This window comes from Xenopus laevis, chromosome 8L, assembly GCF_017654675.1.
Source record: "Xenopus laevis strain J_2021 chromosome 8L, Xenopus_laevis_v10.1, whole genome shotgun sequence".
In the NCBI taxonomy this organism is placed as follows: domain Eukaryota; kingdom Metazoa; phylum Chordata; class Amphibia; order Anura; family Pipidae; genus Xenopus; species Xenopus laevis.
In genome coordinates, this window is record NC_054385.1 from 115,259,110 (window position 1) to 115,278,987 (window position 19,878).

Consider the following 19,878-nt stretch of genomic DNA (forward strand, 5'->3'; position numbering starts at 1 on the left):
AACCAAGTCCCTTTGTAAAATGTATAATGAAGCAACAGAATTCTTAATGAATCAGATAAAATTGAGCATAGGACTGGCCAGATATGGGATGACTTTGACGTAGTTGGCCAGCTTAAATATATTGCAATATATGGACAAACAATCCCTGTGTTGTTTAAAGGGTAAGGCATTTTTAGTAGCAGTATGCACAAAATGTCGCTGTCTTAAATATATTGATAATGGGTTGAGTGCAGAGGACTCTTGTATTTGACTATATGTATTTTGTGGTCACAGCCTCATTGCACCCCCGCCTAATGGTTTTAAAAAATAGTGGTGAGCACAACTTTCCCTTGTCTCCCACAACATTGGCCCTAGTGCCATTAAATATCATCTCAGGAACTATAGTACTACCCTCCATGCTTTAATGTGTATAGAATTTGTATAGAACTTCTTCTTACACATAAATGTGTGTGTTTGTGTACGGGTTTGTGTAAAAGCAATTTCTTTAATATACAGTATATAGAAATACCTACTATTATATAACTGTAAATCCAAAGCAGCTAAACATTTTTTAAATACTAGTCTCAAAAAAAGGCAAGTGATGACGGTCTTTGTAATAAAACTCTCACAGTAAAATCTAAATCTACGATATACCTGTTTATATAGTTCCTACTCAAGCCATATCTCATCAGCTGTTGCAAAAGAGAAAAATATTATTATTAAAAAATACAACAATTTCTTTTTTTTCTCTTGCGTTTAAAAAAGTATATATTTTTTTTTTACTTTTCTCTTTTTTTGTTTTTCTCAGTTTAGGACAGTTTTTTTTTAATACCTCTTGATTCATTAGCTCCATTAAGCACACTGCTTTTCTTTTGATCAACATTAAAAGCCACAGCATACAGTGTGACATTTTGTTAACAGTAAGAAATGTGACTTATGTGAGGCATCTGAGCTTTTTATAATACAGGAAACCCACATACATTTGGTCTTTTCTTTGCATCTAAAACAACATTTAGCAACAAAATAAGCTGCTGACAGAGGGGAGTTGTCAAATATATTGTTTATAATAAAAACTAATCTTAGTAATGTCATATAGTGACTGATTCAACAAAAACGAATGCTGTTAAATTGAAAGTGTTTTTAATGGAAATGTGAAAAGTTGAGTTTGGGACAAAATCATTTTTAATTGGCTATGCACAAAAAAAATTCTCACTGCAATGTCTAACAAAGAATTTACATTACAAAATAATCCTTTTAAATGTAATGACTTTGTATTGCTTTATGGCTTTATCACACCCCACAACAGATTTTGATGCAAGAAATAAATCATTTTGTTTCATTGTATAACAGACCGGTAAATGAAAGGCTAAACTTTAGTATGTCCTTAATATCCAATGCGCACTGATTTTTTTTTTAATAAATCTGAATAATGAATAAACTAACTCCGATGGCTTCTGGTCACCAAAGTAATATCTACAATTTAGGCACCTGTGAACCTAAAAACATTGATATATTCTCAGTATTACAGCCATAATTTAACCGTAATCCTCTAGCACCCACCCTGCTATTTCTGAATGACATTAGGTATGGACTGTATAGAAAGAACTTTATTAGAAAGAGACAGTTAATAGGGATTTGTAATACCACGAGTGTACCAATGAATAGCTACTGTATATTTCATAGATATGTTCTAGTTGATAACAAAAAGTGGTTGTTATAATCAAAGAACACTTTGCATCATTTAGGTGAGGATGTGATGGTGAAGTTGTTTACAATATTAGAAGTTTCAGGAGTAGTATGGTCATGATGGGCAATGGAACACTTTCTTCCTTAGATTAATTATTTCACATAGTGCCAGGACAACTAAAAGGAAAGAGCTGTTATGCTTTAAAAAAGCAGGCTAATAGGACCCGGGGTTACATTTTGGGAGTGCAAAGCAAATGACCTTATCACTAAACTATAAGTGATCTGGACACAGATGGGGAATATCCCACTGCCTTTATATTAGCAAAATAAATAGGAAAATTGTACTGGAAAATGTATTGTAAAAACTATTTTAGTAATCATGGTCCACTCCAGGTCTTTTTAAAGGTCTATTTTATGTTACCATTTATGTGAAGAAGAATTTAGGTTTAAAAAAAAAACACTGGCTCGTTATCACCCTTTTTTCAATTGACATTGGCAGTAATAATGAATAATAAAACGGACTATTTAGGAATGTGTATAAATAATACATTCTAAAAAAACCAATAGAACACTGCTCTCCACATGGCTGTGCATACAAAGGAATACTTTCTGCTGATCCAACAGGAACTGCTCCCCTTTGGTTGTCACATGGCAGAGGGAGTTGTATAAAGAACATGCAGGATGATCATTTTACTAAATAGCCAATAAAAATCTATTCAATCTAGTTTGGTTTACTATTTTCAGAACCTGATCTTTTTTGTTTATTTTTTTAGCTACTGTAGTCTTTCCCTTGGGCAATTAATTGAAGTGATTTGCCCCTGGCTTCATCTGGTTATACCCTCTGGTAATACATTAATACTTCAAAGTCCTCTACCTGTCATGTTCTTTTGGATAATGGTTGTCTTTCTGGTTTTGAATTAATTTACTTGTCCTCAGGTACTCAGGCACAGTGACACCTCAATTTAATCTACCCTGATTTTAAGTTTTTCTTCCCTTTTTGAATTGTTTTTCTGTGGTCCCACCAATTTACAATGCATTTCAACAGGTGCTTTTCCTTGAGTTAAACCAAAGTACTGTATGTCCTGATGGACTCTGTGAGTGTTATTAATAGTGACATAAATTGTTTTAAAATACTAACTAGATGCATATTTTGCCATGGTTCTGTCTGCAAATTGTCTGTAAATTGCATAATGTTGTTTACTGGATTTTACACCAAAGTACTGTATGTCCTGATCAGGGCTGCTCCAGTCATAAGGCAAAAAGCCGCCTCGCGTAACTTTAACAGCTGAATTTCCATTTTTTTAAATGGAAATTTGTCTCTTCTAGTGCAGCGAGCGCAACAGAGTTTGGAACAAGGTCTGTTTTGGTATAGTTTCTCTCTGGTAAAGTCCAGCCCATGCAGACTACCTCTGTAGTATAATGGTAAGGTAAGGGAAACACAAAGCACAGGCCCAAGGGTTTAATCTCTGGGACATACAGCACATAGAAGATCCTAAAACAGTATCAATGTCAAGCAGGTACTGGGGAATAAAGAAAATATTCAAGACTTGTACAGTACAAACAGAAGAGGTTTTGCTCTTTATTTTGATACAGGGAGGACAGACATACAGACAAGGACAGGATAACATTCAGGACAGGTAAGACACACAAGACTAGCTCTGGGGACTTGCAAACAGACAATGCAGGAAACATCAGGGCCATAAAGTAGTTAAACAAAATTCAAGTCGAAGTCCATACACTGGTCAGGGCAGACAAGGTTCAGGATACAAGTAAGAGTGTTCCAGCAGGAATTCAGGAACAGACAGGACACACAGGAACAAGGTAGGCAAATGAAGTCCAACAGGAATCCAGGAATAGACACAGATTATGGGAATAAAGCTGGCAGAATTCTCAGCAACAGAGTAGCATGGACCAACAAACAGACAAGGGTTCAATGTATTTCTGTACCCAATTGTATTTGTTTTAGCAATGTCAATTTCTATTTGAAATATCTTTAAAAATATATCCTGGAAGTTAACTATACATAATACATTTTATGTTTCTTTTACAATAGAAAAGTAAGTTGTTTGTAAGTTGGTTTTAAAATATTGTCATGCAAAAAAATACCCATCGACTTTCACACATTTGGCAGATTTTTTGCTGTTTCATGAATTTTAGGTGAAGCGAAAAGGGTCAGATTCGCCCATCATTATTTATAACCCAATTCCTGATCATTATTAAATCAGTCTCAAAATTTCTGATTTTTTTCATCAAAAAATGTTTGCTGATTTTGTACTCTTTGCACCAATATCAAATTTATAACATAGGGCTCATTTAAAACCATAAGAGAGGATCAGGCAGTAACTCAGGGGTTCCATCAGTGCTCCGTGTCAATCACCAAAGTTCATTTGCGCTGAAAGAATAGGGCGCCCACATAACTTGAATGGAGAACACTAGAAGCAGTGCTAAACAGACTTCAGAAAATTTCAGCACAACTGAGCCCTATCAGTGATGAAGTACAAATGCAGTCATGTTAATTATATACTGTATATTGGATGGAAATTCCAGTAGTCACAACACAGTTTAGTCAAAAGCATTGCCTCTTTGCCGCAGCAATGAAACCAGAATTCTGGCAAAACACACTGCACAGTGAGAAAAAACATGCCGATTGCCCTGAAAAATTGCACTTTTCTTACTGCATTTGTGGCTGTAAACGAGCCTTCGTTTGTACTGTGTACAGTTCTGGAAACCTCATAATAAAAGAAACTAGAGTGATCAAGAATTGCTTCAAAAATATGGTTTTACTTTAAATGACCTTTAATTTTAAAAAATTCAATTGTCACAGATAAAACTTCCTCTTATTCACTTTTTCCAAGGGACATGGTCAAACTATAATTTAAGTCCTGGTGGACTTCCCTTCTTTACTTGTTTTATTTATTATAGATGAAAAATAGTGATGGGCGAATTTGCGCCGTTTCGCTTCGCCGAAAAATTCGCGAATTTCGCGCGAAATTCGCGAAACGGCGAAAAATTTGCGAAACGGCGCCGGCGTCTCGTTTTCGACGCCGGCGCCCGTTTTTGACGCCGGCGCCCGTTTTTCCGACGTCGGCGCCCGTTTTTGGCGCCGGCGCCATTTTTGGCGCCGGCTTCCGTTTTTCGAAAAAAAAAAAATTTTTGACGCCGGCCAATTTTTACCGCGAATTTTCGCGGGCGTTTCGCGAATTTATTCGCTCGGCGCGAATCGCGCGAATTCGCCGCGAATTCGCGCCTGGCGAATAAATTCGCCCATCACTAATGAAAAATATTTGTGTCCCTCGAAATCTCATACAAATGATTAGAGGGACGCAGAAATCACTATGACAAACCAGATCTAGTTTCACTTTTTTATAATTATGAGCCTTTTGGCTCCTGTGAAATTGTCCTGTCTGCTCCTATGATGGGAAAGAAGAAACATCTGTGAGAGATGTAATTGTAGTAACTTACCACAAAGCAGCGACTAACCAGAGTCCCATGTGGATGGAAATGGTTAAAGATGACCAAGAAGTCCATTTTCGGGCACAACTTGCTTGTAATAGATGGGTTCTGTACTTGTTAAAAATAATAATGTATTCCTGTTGGCACGACTTTATTTGTTCATTGTCTCAGTGCTGCAGCGAGTCGTTTGCTATTTGAGAGTTAAAAATAAAACAAAGCACTGATGATAAAAGATAATATGAATAAAAATAAAATGGAAATGTGTATAAGAAAAAAGAAGAGGAAGTGGGATAATTCTGTATTAGGCTTTTCATTAAATGGGGTACACCACATGGAGAACAGAACAGACGTCACTGATGGAGGCCCAACCCTTTGTATGTAGAAAGCAACTGTCACATTGTTGGGAGGTGAGTTTGATGCTGTTCCTTTGAGGATCTCAAACACTTGGTCTCCTCTGCTAAATGTAACAAAGAAATGGCATGGGAAGGATTCATTTATTTTACTGCCTTATTATCCGTATTCACTGATGGCCAAGGTAAGTCATATTTAGCAGAAAGCTTGTCCCTGGCTTCTAGTTCATGTCTATCTACCTTCTGATAGTGTTTTTGCATCATATCCCAAATTCTAGAACTTACAGAGAATTTCATGGTGCAATGAATTCTATATATTGTTGGTACGTGGACAAAAATCTGCGTACTAGGATTCTCTTTAGTTTTTATAAGTAAATTAATAAAATACATGTCTTGTTTACTATCATGTTCCACATTAGTTGTGTCAACTGCACAGATAATATAATGATGCGATGCACCATGTTAATCCTTGTCAAAGTATAGGAATATATTACACACTGATATTTATTTTTGTCTTCCTTTTGTTTTCATATTACCTGTATCTAAAGATCTATTTTATCACTATATATCAGTACAGGTATGGGATCCATTATCTGGAAACTCATTATGCAGAAAGTTCCGAATTACGGAATGAATATCTCCCATAGACTCCATTATAATAAAATAATCCACATTTTTAAAAATGATTTCATCATCATCATCATTTATTTATATAGCGCTGTCAAGATACGCTGTGCTTTTTTTCCTTTTTGTCTGTAATAATAAAACAGTAGCTTGTACTTAATCCAAACTGAGATACAATTAATTCATACTGGAAGCAGAACCAGTTTATTGGGTCTATTTAATGTTACATGTTTTTCTAGTAGACTTAAGGTATAAAGATCCAAATTATGGAAATATCTGTTATCCAGAAAACCGCAGGACCTGAGTATTCTGGATAACAGATCCAATACCTGTATTATAGTAGCTAGGTATTACATGTTCATGGGACAATATGCTTCCATTATTGCAATTTAATGCTATTGCCATTAATGAAAGAATTTTTTAACAAACTATTAGTTATATTTACCAATTCTCTCATTTAAAATTCCCGAAAAGAACATACAGAATTTTATCCCAAATGCTATTTTCTTTACCAACAGCACGTAAACATTCTATACAGGGGGGTTATTTATCAAAGTCCGAATTTATCTCAATAATTCCTGAAGAAAACTCAGACCAAATCTGCACTGGTTTTTTGGTCTTATTTATTAATACACTTTCCCAAAAATTTTGTTTGCGCGAAAATATACGGAAAAAAAAATCGTGAAAAATCAGATTTTCACAATTTTTTCAGATCTTTCATCCGATTATCTTGATTTTTTCAGATTTTTCACCTGAAAATTCATAATTTTGGCCGAAAGCTTTGAGGTATTACCAAAAACCCAGCGCGCATGAAAAAATCATTGGGACTTCTCCCATTGACTTATACGCAACCTCGACAGGTCTGAGATGCGGGATTTTCAGATTCTGACTTTTCCATCCTCATGGTTTAATAAATTCCGAAAAAATTGTGATTTTTTTTTCGTGATTTTTGCATTCAGAGTTTAGTAAATAACCCCCATGGCAATATTTGGTCTCATTGTTTATTTATTATGCTGTGTAAAAAAATGTTGGCCAAATACACGACACATCACCAGGCATCACAGTTTACTATACTTATAGAGTTGTGTATTGATTTTCAGTGACCAAAAACCTCTTTTTATATCTGTGGACAGCTACTCAGCAATGTACAGTTTAGAATTGAGATTTAATGCAAAAAAAGTTCCCTCTAGTTTAATCTGAGCCTTCAAAACTAACATTATTCACTGGTTTAATAGAATAATGTATAATAACATATAATGACTAGGGATGTCCTATAAAACAAGAAAAAGAAAAAAAATCAATCTGGTCTCCTGCAAAGGGAAATTTCATAGTCTAGGAATGAAATCTCTTATCTGAAACCTGTTTGTCCAAACAATGGGAGGGCCATCTCCCATAAAGTCCATTTATTGTTTTTATTTACTTTTTCTCTGTAATAATAAAGCAGAACCTTGTACTTGATGGTAACTAAGGAGCACAAACCCATAGTGGTGGCAAAACAATACAATTTATTTTTGAATTAATGTTTAAATGACTTATAGTAGACTGATCCAGATTACAGGAACACCCTGATCCCAAGCATTTTGTAAAATAGATCCCATACCTCTTGCTGCTAAATGGATGAGAATATCAGTGATATACTGCAGGCTGGTTGATTTCAAGGTCATTGTCCATTATTGGAAACATGTTTCTTCACTAAACCAAGCTGCATAACATTCTGACCTAACGGGTTATGTAATAAATGCTGCAACGTTTTCTACAGGTCTAGTAAAATATAGATATCAATCAGCAGGTAGCATTTACTTATAAAGTGTTTAAAAGAAACATTGTATTGGTTGCTATGGATTACTGCACTTGGGAGAACATTGTGCTTTTTACTATACATGGGGGTAAATACAATTTTGCAGGGAGATTTAAAAAAAGGGCAAATGAGTCTAAGCAATATATGATTTAAAATTAGTTTTTTGGAATTTGCATTTAATTTATTATATTTCTTAATAAAACAAGTTGTTCCCAAAACAAACTGAACCCACAAAAGCTTTATTACCAGAACATACTCATTCTACTCCACTTGTCAAAGGTTTTTTTGTAAAAGCAAAATTACCAACCCTGATAAAATATTCACACAAAACGTACATTAAACTCCAAATTATGCATTAACAATTTTACTATATTATTGCCAAATTTTCTTGAAATCTAAATCACAAATGCTGCAATAAATCACAGTATATGCTGTTACCAAAAGTTTCCAAACCGTAAATAATGTACATGAATGAATCTACCACTTTTTAAGTGTGATAAAAGCTTTAAGGGCTTTGAGTTTCTATACCAGCTCAAGTCAACCACGGCCCATTAGCAGGGAAGCACAATGAACTGAATATATAGAATATTCAAGTAAAAATGTGATTAAAAGCTCATTAACATTAATAATAATTAATTCAGAGTCTAAAAACATGACAGCTCAGAAACCAGCACACAAGAATTTTAATCAGCCATTTAGCGCCCGCTTTTATTATAGACAAGCCTCAATTTACTTTTAGCTCAGCTTTGCCTGATACTTTCCCTTCGTATTCTGAAATCTCCTTTCTTCCAGTCACAGTGGATGTTCTCATATAGCCTGCATCATACTAGAGACAGAAATGTAATTAAACAAATGTAATTATTAATTACGAATTTTGGCATATAGGGGGGATGTATAGAGTTTATAGGTTCTTCTTTATAAGTACTTTGATAATTTGGCCACTTGAACCAAATGTTTCACTGACATGAATGTGAATCACTGCCCCCAAAAAATTGTAGGCAAGGTAAACTGGCAGAAAATGTGTATGACAATATTACCCATTAAAGGCAATAATACTTGACTGAGCTGGTGGTAAGTAATATATCCTTAAAGGAGAAGGAAAGCTACTAAAGCAGTTTATTGCCAATAGATTAGCCACAATAGTGAAAGCTATAAGACTATATTTATTTTGCAGAATAGTTTACCATACCTGAGTAAACAGCTGGAGTAACTCTCTCTGTTTATTTAGCATAGCAGCTGCCATATTAGCTTTGTGTGACATCACTTCCTGTCTGAGTCTCTCCCTGCTCACTCATAGCTCTGGGCTCAGATTACAGCAGGGAGGGGAGGGGGAAATGGAAAGGGAGAAGGAGAGAGGAGCAAACTGAGCATGCTCAAGCCCTAGCCCAGGAGGTTTATGCTGAAAACAGGAAGTCTGATAAAGAAGCCCATGTGTACACAATAGAAGGAAAGAAATGCTGTGTTTCTTTTGACAGAGCAGCATTACTATGAGGGTTTACTGGTGTATTTACATAGACTTTTTGGTAAAGCTTACTTAATTTTAGCCTTATCTTCTCCTTTAAATACATTCTTCATCCAAGAAACAAGCCAGGTATTCATTTCACCACTTCTACCAAAAAGCCCCTGCTAGTGCTGAAATAAGCAGAAAGCAAGTGTAGAAATTACTTGTGGTTACATTATCCTCATTATATTGGTATATAAAGATGTGCAAGAATATTATTTCCAGTGCTTCTACTGGATTCGCCAGCGTTGGCACTTTCAGGTACTTTTTACTAATGGGTGCAGGCGTCACTTTGCTAGCGAAGGAGATAGACGCTAGCGGTGTTTCGCACTATAAAGCCAGGCGACTTTTCGCTCTGGCGAATGGGCGTTACTCCACAAAGTCATTAAAATGTGGATTTTACCTCTTTCGCCAGACTTGCCTTCGCCAGCTCAGACCAGGAGAAGTGCACTGGAGTGCATAGACTTCCTCAATCGTCTGTTACTTACATCATATTTTTATTTGAAAAAGTTTCTAAATCCAAAAAACCTTTTCCTTTTTTCACAGTGAAAGCCTGCAAAATTGATTAAAATTTTTTTGGGGTACCCGGGTTCCCCCATACATTTTGTAACATATGGAACATAAACTATACAGTGGATTCATGTGTAGGGGATTATAACAACTATATTTTCTTTATTAAGGTTCCCTGGACTTGTGTAATGTAATGTATTTGCTGCAACATATACGTCGATTCAACTTTAAATTTTCCGCCATATGCAAATTAGCCTGAGCGAAGACCTCTAACGAAGTTTCACTAGGGAGAATTGAACGCTAGCTCATCTTCGCTTTGATTGCCAAAGTAACGCTAGCAAAAATTCGCCAGTGGTCGGCGCCCTAGATGCAACATTTTAGAAAATCTGCATTGTCCTAGAGATTTTAAACCTGGCGAAGTGTTGCCATGGCTGCGAGGTCGTTGCGAATTTTCACACGTTAGTAAATTTACCCCAAAGAATTTATTTTAAATGTAAATAGTTAGCATTATGCAGGTTTAGCCAGCAGGTGGTGCTAAGTCACCTGAGAGCCTATATAAGATAGTCCCTTGCTGGGGCACTTACTTTTGGCTTATATAACATCTAAGAAGTATCAGCAGAGCGAAGTGGCCAGACCCTTGGGGGAGGTTGGTACCGTTAGGGCTAGCTAGAGGATAGTAGGGGCAAGTGGAAGGTAGAGAGGGCTAGCGAGCATGCACAGCCTGTTGTCCCAACAAGGAGTAATAGTTTGGGCTCGTGCTCTGAGGTGATTGTACACCAGTGTAGGAAAGTGAATGTTCAGGTGTAGGTTAGTGGAGAGTCTACGGACATTACATGTGACAATCGGGAGTAATAGTTCCTTAGGTGAGGAAGCCCCTGTACAGCTAATGACACTGCCATTGCTTCTTGCATGATCAGTTCCCTGGAGGCTTCAGATGGGAGAACAATGGGGTATACGTGAGTAACTGATATTGTATGGGAAGAATATCCTTGTGGGCAACCTGAGCCCCAGTCTGAGCCGCATGCTGTGCCCCCTGCAATAAAAGAAGTGTTTTGAGCTCACCGCATTTATTGTGACAGTGACTTCTTTGGGGCAATAAAGGCCTCACACTTAACATCTACTAACAGGTGACGCACAAGCCCCGGGTGACCCTGTTACAAGCGAAATGATTAAAAATTGTTCCCAAAGATCTGGGATAATAATAAACTTTGTTCATTAGCAGCCACTCTCTTAAAGAGATTGTTAATTTGGGGGCAGATTTATCAAAGGTCGAGGTGAATTTTCGAATCAATTAAATTTGAATTTTGAGCTATTTTTGTGTACTTCGACTAGGGAATAGTCCAAATTCGATTTGAATTTGAAAAAAAATTTAACTTTTGAATATCGAAATATATCATGTACTGTCCCTTTAAACATTCGACTTCGACCATTCGCCATCTAAAACCTGCCAAATTACTGTTTTAGCCAATGGGGGACCTCCTAGAACCTATATGGAGTCAATTGGTGGAGTTTTAAAAATTCTAAGCTTTTTTTGGGAAAAACTTTGAATCAAATTCAATCGATTGCCCTATTCGTTCGAATCGTACGTCAAATTCAGCCGAATACAGACCTATTTGAGCAAAAACGGACCTATTCGACCAAAAAAAACTTCAACTTAATCTCGGTTTGTCTTTTTGAATTCGAATTTCGAAGTTTTTTCAATTTGAAATTCGACCCTTGATAAATATGCCCCCTAGTATGAAGTAGAGAGGGATATTCCGAGACAATTTAAAGTTGGTTTTCATATTTTATTTGTGGCTTTTGAGTTGTTTAGCTTTTTATTCAGCAGCTCTCCAGTTTGCAATGTCAGCAATCTGGTTGCTAGGATTAAAATGACCCTAGCAACCATGCATTTGAATAAGAGACTGGAATATGAATAGGAGGGTCTGAATAGAATGATGAATGATAAAATGTAGCAATAACAATACATTTGCAGCCTTACAGAGGATTTGTTTTTTTGATGGGGTCAGTGACCCACATTTGAAAGAGTCAGAAGAAAACAGCAAATAATTTAACTATAAGAACAGAGACTATTATATCACTGCCTAATGTATAGTCATAGACAAGTTTGAAGTGTTACTGCCTGCTCTGTTTTTAAGATCTCAATAGAAATCGGCTTTACTAGCCCCTCCCCCCAGCACATCCCTTCTTCATTTCAGCTGCAATTGGGCTGGGGGAGGTCACAAAGGAGCTTAGACAAGAAGCGGCTCTGCCAATCTGGGCTGGTGGGGCCCACGAGGGTTGGGAGCCCACTGGGTTTTTCCCCATGTCCCTCTGGCCCAGTGTGACCTGCCGTCATTATACTTGTTTTCAGTTTCTGAGGCTGAGTATCACTCATTATTAGGCCTATTTCACATTTGTATTTGGTTCTGAGTATTGTCAGGGGTATAAATGTCTGTGTATATATGTATATGTTAAATTATGACAGATTTCTTGAATGACAAAGGAAGGAGCTTTACTGTTTTTCCCACGTCACTAATAAAAAGCCTTTTTTTTTTTTTTACATCTTTTATATTTCCCCTTGTCTTTTGAAGGAAACAAGAACCTTAAACTACAGAATGGTGCAAGTCCATGTGAAGGCAGAGTAGAGGTTTATCTCCGGGGAGAGTGGGGTACAGTGTGCAGCATTGGCTGGGATAACGATGATGCTGGTGTGGTTTGCAGACAGAGGAGATGTGGCCATGCCGTCCGTGCTACTACTGGGGCACATCATGGTGCAGGTACCGGGAGGATTTGGTGGGATGCAGTACGGTGCCAAGGAACTGAATCCTATCTATGGGACTGTGATTCCGCACCAGGGGGGACATATTCCTGTGGTCATAATCTGGATGCAGGAGTAATCTGTTCAGGTACAACATTTTCAATAATATTATGAAATATTAAGTGTAAAGGGTGTGTGTGTGTCTTACAATGTCTTACCCTGGGCATTATGTCAGATCCATATTCAGCATGAGCAAACTGATCCACAGAAGATAAACACATTCCCTTAATACCGTAACATTTTATGCTCAGAAAGTGAACAGATCATTTTCTCTTGAAATGAAAGAGAAATTGTCACTTTCCACATGTATCTAGAAAATCTCTTTATGTCTTTAATAAGTGACGCAGCACAGACCTAACTGCAGCCTCCAGCAACTAAGGTCTGTTTATTACTGGCAGCTCCTGTCTCAGGGCTTTACATGGGGAGGCACATTCATCAAAGGTCGAATTTCAAATTCATATGAGTTTTTAAAAACACCCCTAAACTCCCATAGATTCGACCAATCTAAATTTATTTAAAAAATCAATTGTTTTTTAAACTCGGATGATTTAAATCAACCCAAAAACTCAAATTGAATTTGAATCAAATTTGATCTAAAATTTTAAAAACTAGATTCAAGTTTTTTTGTCCGAAAAAAACTTGAATGTCAGGAAGGCTGCAAACATCTCCAAATTGATCCCTGGGCCTCTCCCATTGACTTAAACAGCAATTCGGCAGGTTTTAGGTGGCGAATAGCCGAATTCAAGTTCTTAAAGGGGTGGTCACATTTAAGTTAAGTTTTAGTATATTATAGAATAGCTTCTTCTAAGCAATATTTAAATTAGTATTCATTATTTATTTTATATTGTTTTTAAATTATTTGCATTCTGCTTAAATCTTTCCAGTTTTCAAATGGGGGTCACTGAACCCATCTAAAAAACAAATACTCTGTAAGTCTACAAATGTATTGTTACTTTTTATTTCTCATCTTTCTATTCAGGCCTCTCCATCAATGCATGGTTGCTAAGGTAATTCGGACCCTAGCAACTGGATTGCTGGAATTACAAACTGGATAGCTGCTAAAATGCTAAAAAACTCAAAAACCACAAATAATAAAAAATGAAAACAAATTGCAGATTGTCTCACTATCACTCTCTATATCATACTAAGAGTTAGTTTAACGGTGAACAACCCCTTTAAATGGCCAGAGTATGAGAAATCTCGAAAATTGAATTCTAATTTTTTGAAAAACTCGATTAGAATTTGAATAACTCTCTTTTCGAATTTGACAATTTTAAACATAAAAAAAATAGAAAATTCAAATTCAAATTTTCAATTCGAACCTTGATAAATCTGCCCCCTAATGTGCATGTTGGAGGTGAAATTCTGATAGGCTGGAGCAATGTTTAGATTTATTCTTAGTCAAACCCTTGCCCCATCTCCAGTGCCCATTACCAGGTTCTAACAGCGGGTGGTGATGTAGAAATCTTTCTTGTCCTATCAAATAGCAGTATTAGCAGCAACAACAGATGGTACATTGAAGCATTTTTATATTTGAAGCAGATGGAGAGAAAGGAGACAAGAAGCAATGTTTAGGGGATGGGAACAACCTTTATATGAAGGTGCTAGGAGAAGAGATGGCAGCTATTTCCAAGGGACAAAGCAAGTATCTGTAAGAAAATAGAGACAGTGAACTTTGCAGCAAGCTATGCACATGTCTCAACTTAGGAATCACATTGTTAAAAAAAGTCAGAATGCTTGCTCTTTTTTACTGGCAATCATATAGGGTTTACTAACTACACTGCAGTCTGCACCTTGCCATAGATAAAGCAATCTGGTATAAGGTGCAGAAGGCAGCATCATGGACACAGGCAGCCCTGTCCATAGATTGGATTCAAGCCTATATTTAAAATCAGGGCTGTCCTGTGCTGTATTGTTCATACAGGACCCTGCATTGTTCACACCTCAGACCATTTATTGTTCACACCTGTAAGACCCTACATTGTACCTTTATTCAGTCTGAAAGCACCAGCATTGTTTCAGATTTTCTGTGTGTGTCATACTCCATCTCCCCTGTGCTCAATGTGTGTGTCATACTCTGTCTTCCCAATGCTCCCTGTGTCTGCCATACTCTGCCTGTCCTGTGCTCAATGTGTGTGCCATACTCTGCCTGCCCTATGCAGTGACGATTTAAGGACATGTGAGGCCCCTAGGCTACACTTTCCAGAGGGCCCCCTTCTACGGCTGAACCTCATTTATGCGGGGGGTTTTTTCTAAAAAAAAGCCGACCACCGTGTAAATATGCTAGCGGTTTCAAGCTTAGCCAATGGCACATGACGCTAGTGTATTTACGCGGCAAAACAAAAATTGTAAAAATGATTTCACTGTCTGCAGAAATTATTTCACTGTCTACAGAAATGATTTCACGGTCTGCAGGCTACAAAAATTAATTCACTCTCATAGTCACATAGTAAGTAAGGTTGAAAAAAGACACACGTCCAAGTTCAAAAAAAATTGACAAAATGGCAATCGAACTAGTCCCTGGATCAACTTGTACTATGAGCTATCTCCCATAACCCTGTATTCCCTCACTTGCTAAACACCATCCAACCCCTTCTTAAAGCCATCTAATGTATCAGCCTGTACCACTGATTCAGGGAGAGAATTCCACATCTTCACAGCTCTCACTGTAACAAACCCCTTCCTCTTTTCTTCTAATGGGTATGGGTGACCTTGTGTCAGCTGGAAAGACCTACTGATAAATAAAGCATTAGAGAGATTATTATATGATCCCCTTATATATTTATACATAGTCATCATATCACCCCTTAAGCGCCTCTTCTCCAGAGTGAACATCCCCAATTTGGCCAGTCTTTCCTCATAGCTAAGATTTTCCATACCTTTTACCAGCTTAGTTGCCCTTCTCTGTACCCTCTCTAATACAATAATGTCCTGTTTGAGTGATGGAGACCAAAACTGTACGGCATATTCTAGATGGGGCCTTACAAGTGCTCTATACAGTGGAAGAATGACCCCCTCCTCCCTTGACTCTATGCCCCTTTTAATACAGCTCAAGACCTTATTTGCCCTTGATGCTGCTGACTGGCATTGCTTGCTACAGCCAAGTTTATCATCTACAGGGACTCCAAGGTCCTTTTCAATAATGGATTTGCCTAGTGCAGTCCCATTAAGGGTATAAGTGGCTTGGTTATTTTTACATCCCAGGTGCATGACTTTACATTTATCAACATCAAAATTTCTGTCTGCAGAAACTGTTTCACTGTCTGCAGGTAACAAAAATGATTTCACTGTCTGCAGAAATGATTTCACTGTCTGCAGGCTAAAAAAAATATTATTATAATATACTGTCTGCAAGCTGCAATTTTTCTCTGGCTGCAGTGCAGGCTGACAGCAAAAATTATTTCACAGACTGTTTCAGGCACAGGCTGGCTACAGCTGCTGCTGGGCCTGGGCAAGGTACCCTGCTGCTGGCCGACCCCTGTGAATGGCCCTGTGAATGCTACTTAATAGCTGGCCTCTCAGTAGCCTGGCTAGCTTGATATATTTAAAAAATAGCAGATTAGCAGATACACAGCTGCTGCCTGGCTGGGAGTGAGACCCCAATGCTGATGATCCCAGTGGAGCAGCATTGCCACTGGCCAGCTGTACCTGCTGACTGATTCAGCCTTAAGTTGAGCCTTAAATTTTTAATTAAAAAAAAAAAATTCTCTGCCCACTGACTGTTCTTGCACACAAGAACTGCTGCTGGACTGGGTGCTACCGAGCTGGCTGCCCCCCCGACCCCCTGCTTTCTAGCTATCTGGGAGGGAGAGAGAAACAGGCAAGAGATCACAGGTGAAGGCAACTGGGCAAAATCAGAAGACTTGTAAGAAGGCAACTTGGCAACTGGCAAGATCATGAAGTGTTTGCAAGCGCACGCTCAACTCTCCCGGGTCTGCCTTCGGCGCACCCCAGTGACGTCACTGGTGAGCGCCAATTCCAGCAAAGAGTCGAAGACAGTCAGCCCGGCTAGAGAGATTGCACGCAGACAATGCTATGCATAGAAGATCTGCCTTGCCTAAATTGTCTCCGACTGCCAGGCAGCAAGCAGGGGGGGAGGGATTTGGCAGGTCACTCAGACTAGTGGACGTTGGACCCGCGGGTCAGATATTTTTTTTTTTTAAATTAAAAAAAAATGCAATAAAAAACCCATGGGCCCCTGACCACAAATGGGCCCCTAGGCTATGGCCTAGGTTAGCCTATGCGTTAATCCGCCCCTGGCCCTATGCTCCCTGTGTTTGCCATACTCTGCTTTCCCTATGCTCCCTGTGTGTACCACATTCTGCCATACTCTGCTGCCGTTCTTTATCTATGTGTGACATACTCTGTCTTTTCTGCTCTGTTTGTGGGAGGTGAACAAAGTAGGTTTAGCATTTGGAAATACTTATTAGGGGTCCCTAAGGTGTTTAATTATGTACTGAGGTGCTCTATTATCCACAGTAGAAGGGGGTATGTGGGCTAAGCCTCCCCAAACCTGTTTGCCTAAAATATTTAAAGAAAAATCCTCTGACTGACCAGTGTGTCTATTTGAGCTTGTCTGGGGGAGGGGCAAGGGTGCTGGTTAGTAGTGTCTTTAGAAATGAATCCTTAGCTGGTAACTCCAGTGATGTCATCATGAGCTTTTGCACTGAAAATCTCAGGAGAATTTTGATTGAAAATCTTTAGATCTGATCTGTGTGCCAAGTGCAGTAGGAATAGGTGAGACTGAGCTTTACACAGGGTGGGTGTTTGTTCTGGGGATCAGGGCCAAGAGACACATCAGCTGCTATTCCTCCACCTGCTTGTCTTGTATGTGGGGATTATTTCATACTCATATTGCACAAAAAATAAATACCATCATTGTTCAATGGTAGTTCCATTGTTCAGGTAGGTGTTATCTGAAACTGAAATAACTGTGAAGGTAAAATGCAGTCGTTATATCACCATTGTAACCAGATCTCACTTCTAATGTTTGTCTCTTGTATTTCAGTCTGGCAACTCAGTAATCCAAGAACATCTAAACTGTTACAATTTGCTACATTTGGTTCATACAATTAGTTAAACCATTTCTCAGCAGTATATGGGGAATATTGGCAACTATTGTATCAATTCAATTCACCTTCCTCTGGATCAGCGAACAGATCAGTTTGGCTATTTTCACAAATTTTTTGTTGATGGTTGAATGCAAGTGTTTTCTCAACCTCGCCTAGTTATATTGGGTTATTTTGAAACTGCAGTAAAAAGGCAGCTACTGTTTTTGCAAAGGGACCAATATATATATATATATATATATATATATATATATATATATATATATATATATATATATATATATATATATATATATATATATATATATATATATATATATATATATATATACATTATACTTTCTAATTATAAGATCTCCCATACATGACAATTAACATATCACTTGTTTATTAATATACTAATAAATATGCTTTAATGTTAAAGACACTTATGACTAAGTAACGGCGGGTACGAAACGCGTACAATTGATTTTTTGGAGGGTCAGTATGAACCATTTTTTTACTATGTGCATTTAATACATTTTTGACTTTTTATATATAATAGCTTCCAGGATACCTTCTTTTACGTTATTTATTTTAAACAAGCCAATCATTATCCCTGATTTCCAGTAATGTGGATAAACTGAACTTTTTCTATAATTTTGATAATAAGAGAGTGCTATGAATATTATTTTAAAAATAGTCTGGGCTTTGTCCATTTCAAGTGAAAAATGATTTTGTACTTAACCATGAAGTCTGTGGGCCATTAATTAGTAGCTCTTAAGTCAGACCATGTATGGGACAGATTGTAGTGCATTTTTAGACAGAAATCCTCCCTGTGTGCTCAGACAGGTGAATTACAACGTTTGCCAATACTTGGGAATATGGGATTGATCCAGTTGTTTCTCTGCCAGTGGAAAATCACAGGTGAAGAAACTGTTGATGTAACATTAGACTTAGCCTACCCAAACAAAAAAATCACCCTCAACCTATGAATATCTGTATGAACACAGTGTCATAAATCATTACATCTATTCTATAAGTTGTACTTTCATAACCTTTTATCGATACAACAGATCATACAGAATTCAAATGGGTAGAAGGACACAGCACTTGCTCAGGGCATCTAGAGATGGAACATGGAATCAATTTGGCCTCAGTGTGTGAGTTGGATGATGAGCTGAGAGTGGCCAATGTTATCTGCAGGCAGCTGGATTGTGGGATTGCAGTAACACCACCAGTGATGACAAATTCTCTCAAGTGGAGAGAGGAAATCTGGACTGGGGAAATCAAGTGTGTTGGAAATGAGACCAATATAAGAAACTGTCCCTGGACTGACAGATTTGAGAAAAACTGCAGTAACCCAAATCCTCCATCCATACATTGCATAGGTGAGTATATTTTAATAATGGCTGGTATATGATTTATAACAGACCAGTAAGACGTCCATCACTGAATGACCATTTGAGTTGCTTTAAGTTAAAAACATGAAGAAAGTTGGGGGTGGGAATAAAACATGTTTGAGTAGTTAAAAGCATGTGAGTTGTGGAAAGCTGCAGTTTTGATGTCTGAATCAGAGTAGTAACATTATGGACACTTGTATTTTTAGAACTTTTTGTATATATTGTGTATACAGTATATTTTTCTCTGGAAAGATGTGTTGGCATTTTGCTACTGGATGGGAAATAATTTTTTCAGGAAGGCAGTCATGTTAGCAAGTTATAAATATTAATCTTGATATTAATATGTGCATCTACAAATTGAACAATTGTGTTTTGCAGGTACATACAATGACTACAGGATAGTGAATGGCAGTGAGAGTTGCTCAGGGAGAGTGGAGCTGGAGCGTGTAGGGCAATGGAGGTCTCTGTGCAACTCACACTGGGATTTACATGCTGCTAATGTCTTGTGTCGGCAACTCAACTGCGGCACTGCCGTCTCAATTCCACATGGGAACATATTTGGCACAAATAATCTTATATGGACGGATAAATTTCACTGCAAGGGAACTGAGTCCCACCTAGCTGAGTGTCCTTACACTGCCCTGGGGAACAGTCATTGCCCACACACTGATACAGCAGCTGTTATATGTACTGGTAAGTTGTTCTCTTAAGTATACCCTTTAATAT

The 19,878-nt window shown here is 37.7% G+C and overlaps 1 protein-coding gene across 1 annotated transcript in view; it reads left to right on the forward strand.

Annotated features, from left to right (window-relative positions):
• Nucleotides 1-19,878, forward strand: part of LOC108699031 — a 204,830-nt gene that overhangs the window by 90,553 nt on the left and 94,399 nt on the right. The window contains exons 24-26 of the mRNA XM_041573941.1: nucleotides 12,475-12,789; nucleotides 18,826-19,140; nucleotides 19,531-19,845. Of these exons, the coding sequence (XP_041429875.1) occupies nucleotides 12,475-12,789; nucleotides 18,826-19,140; nucleotides 19,531-19,845 (945 nt within the window). The remainder of the gene's footprint in view (nucleotides 1-12,474; nucleotides 12,790-18,825; nucleotides 19,141-19,530; nucleotides 19,846-19,878) is intronic.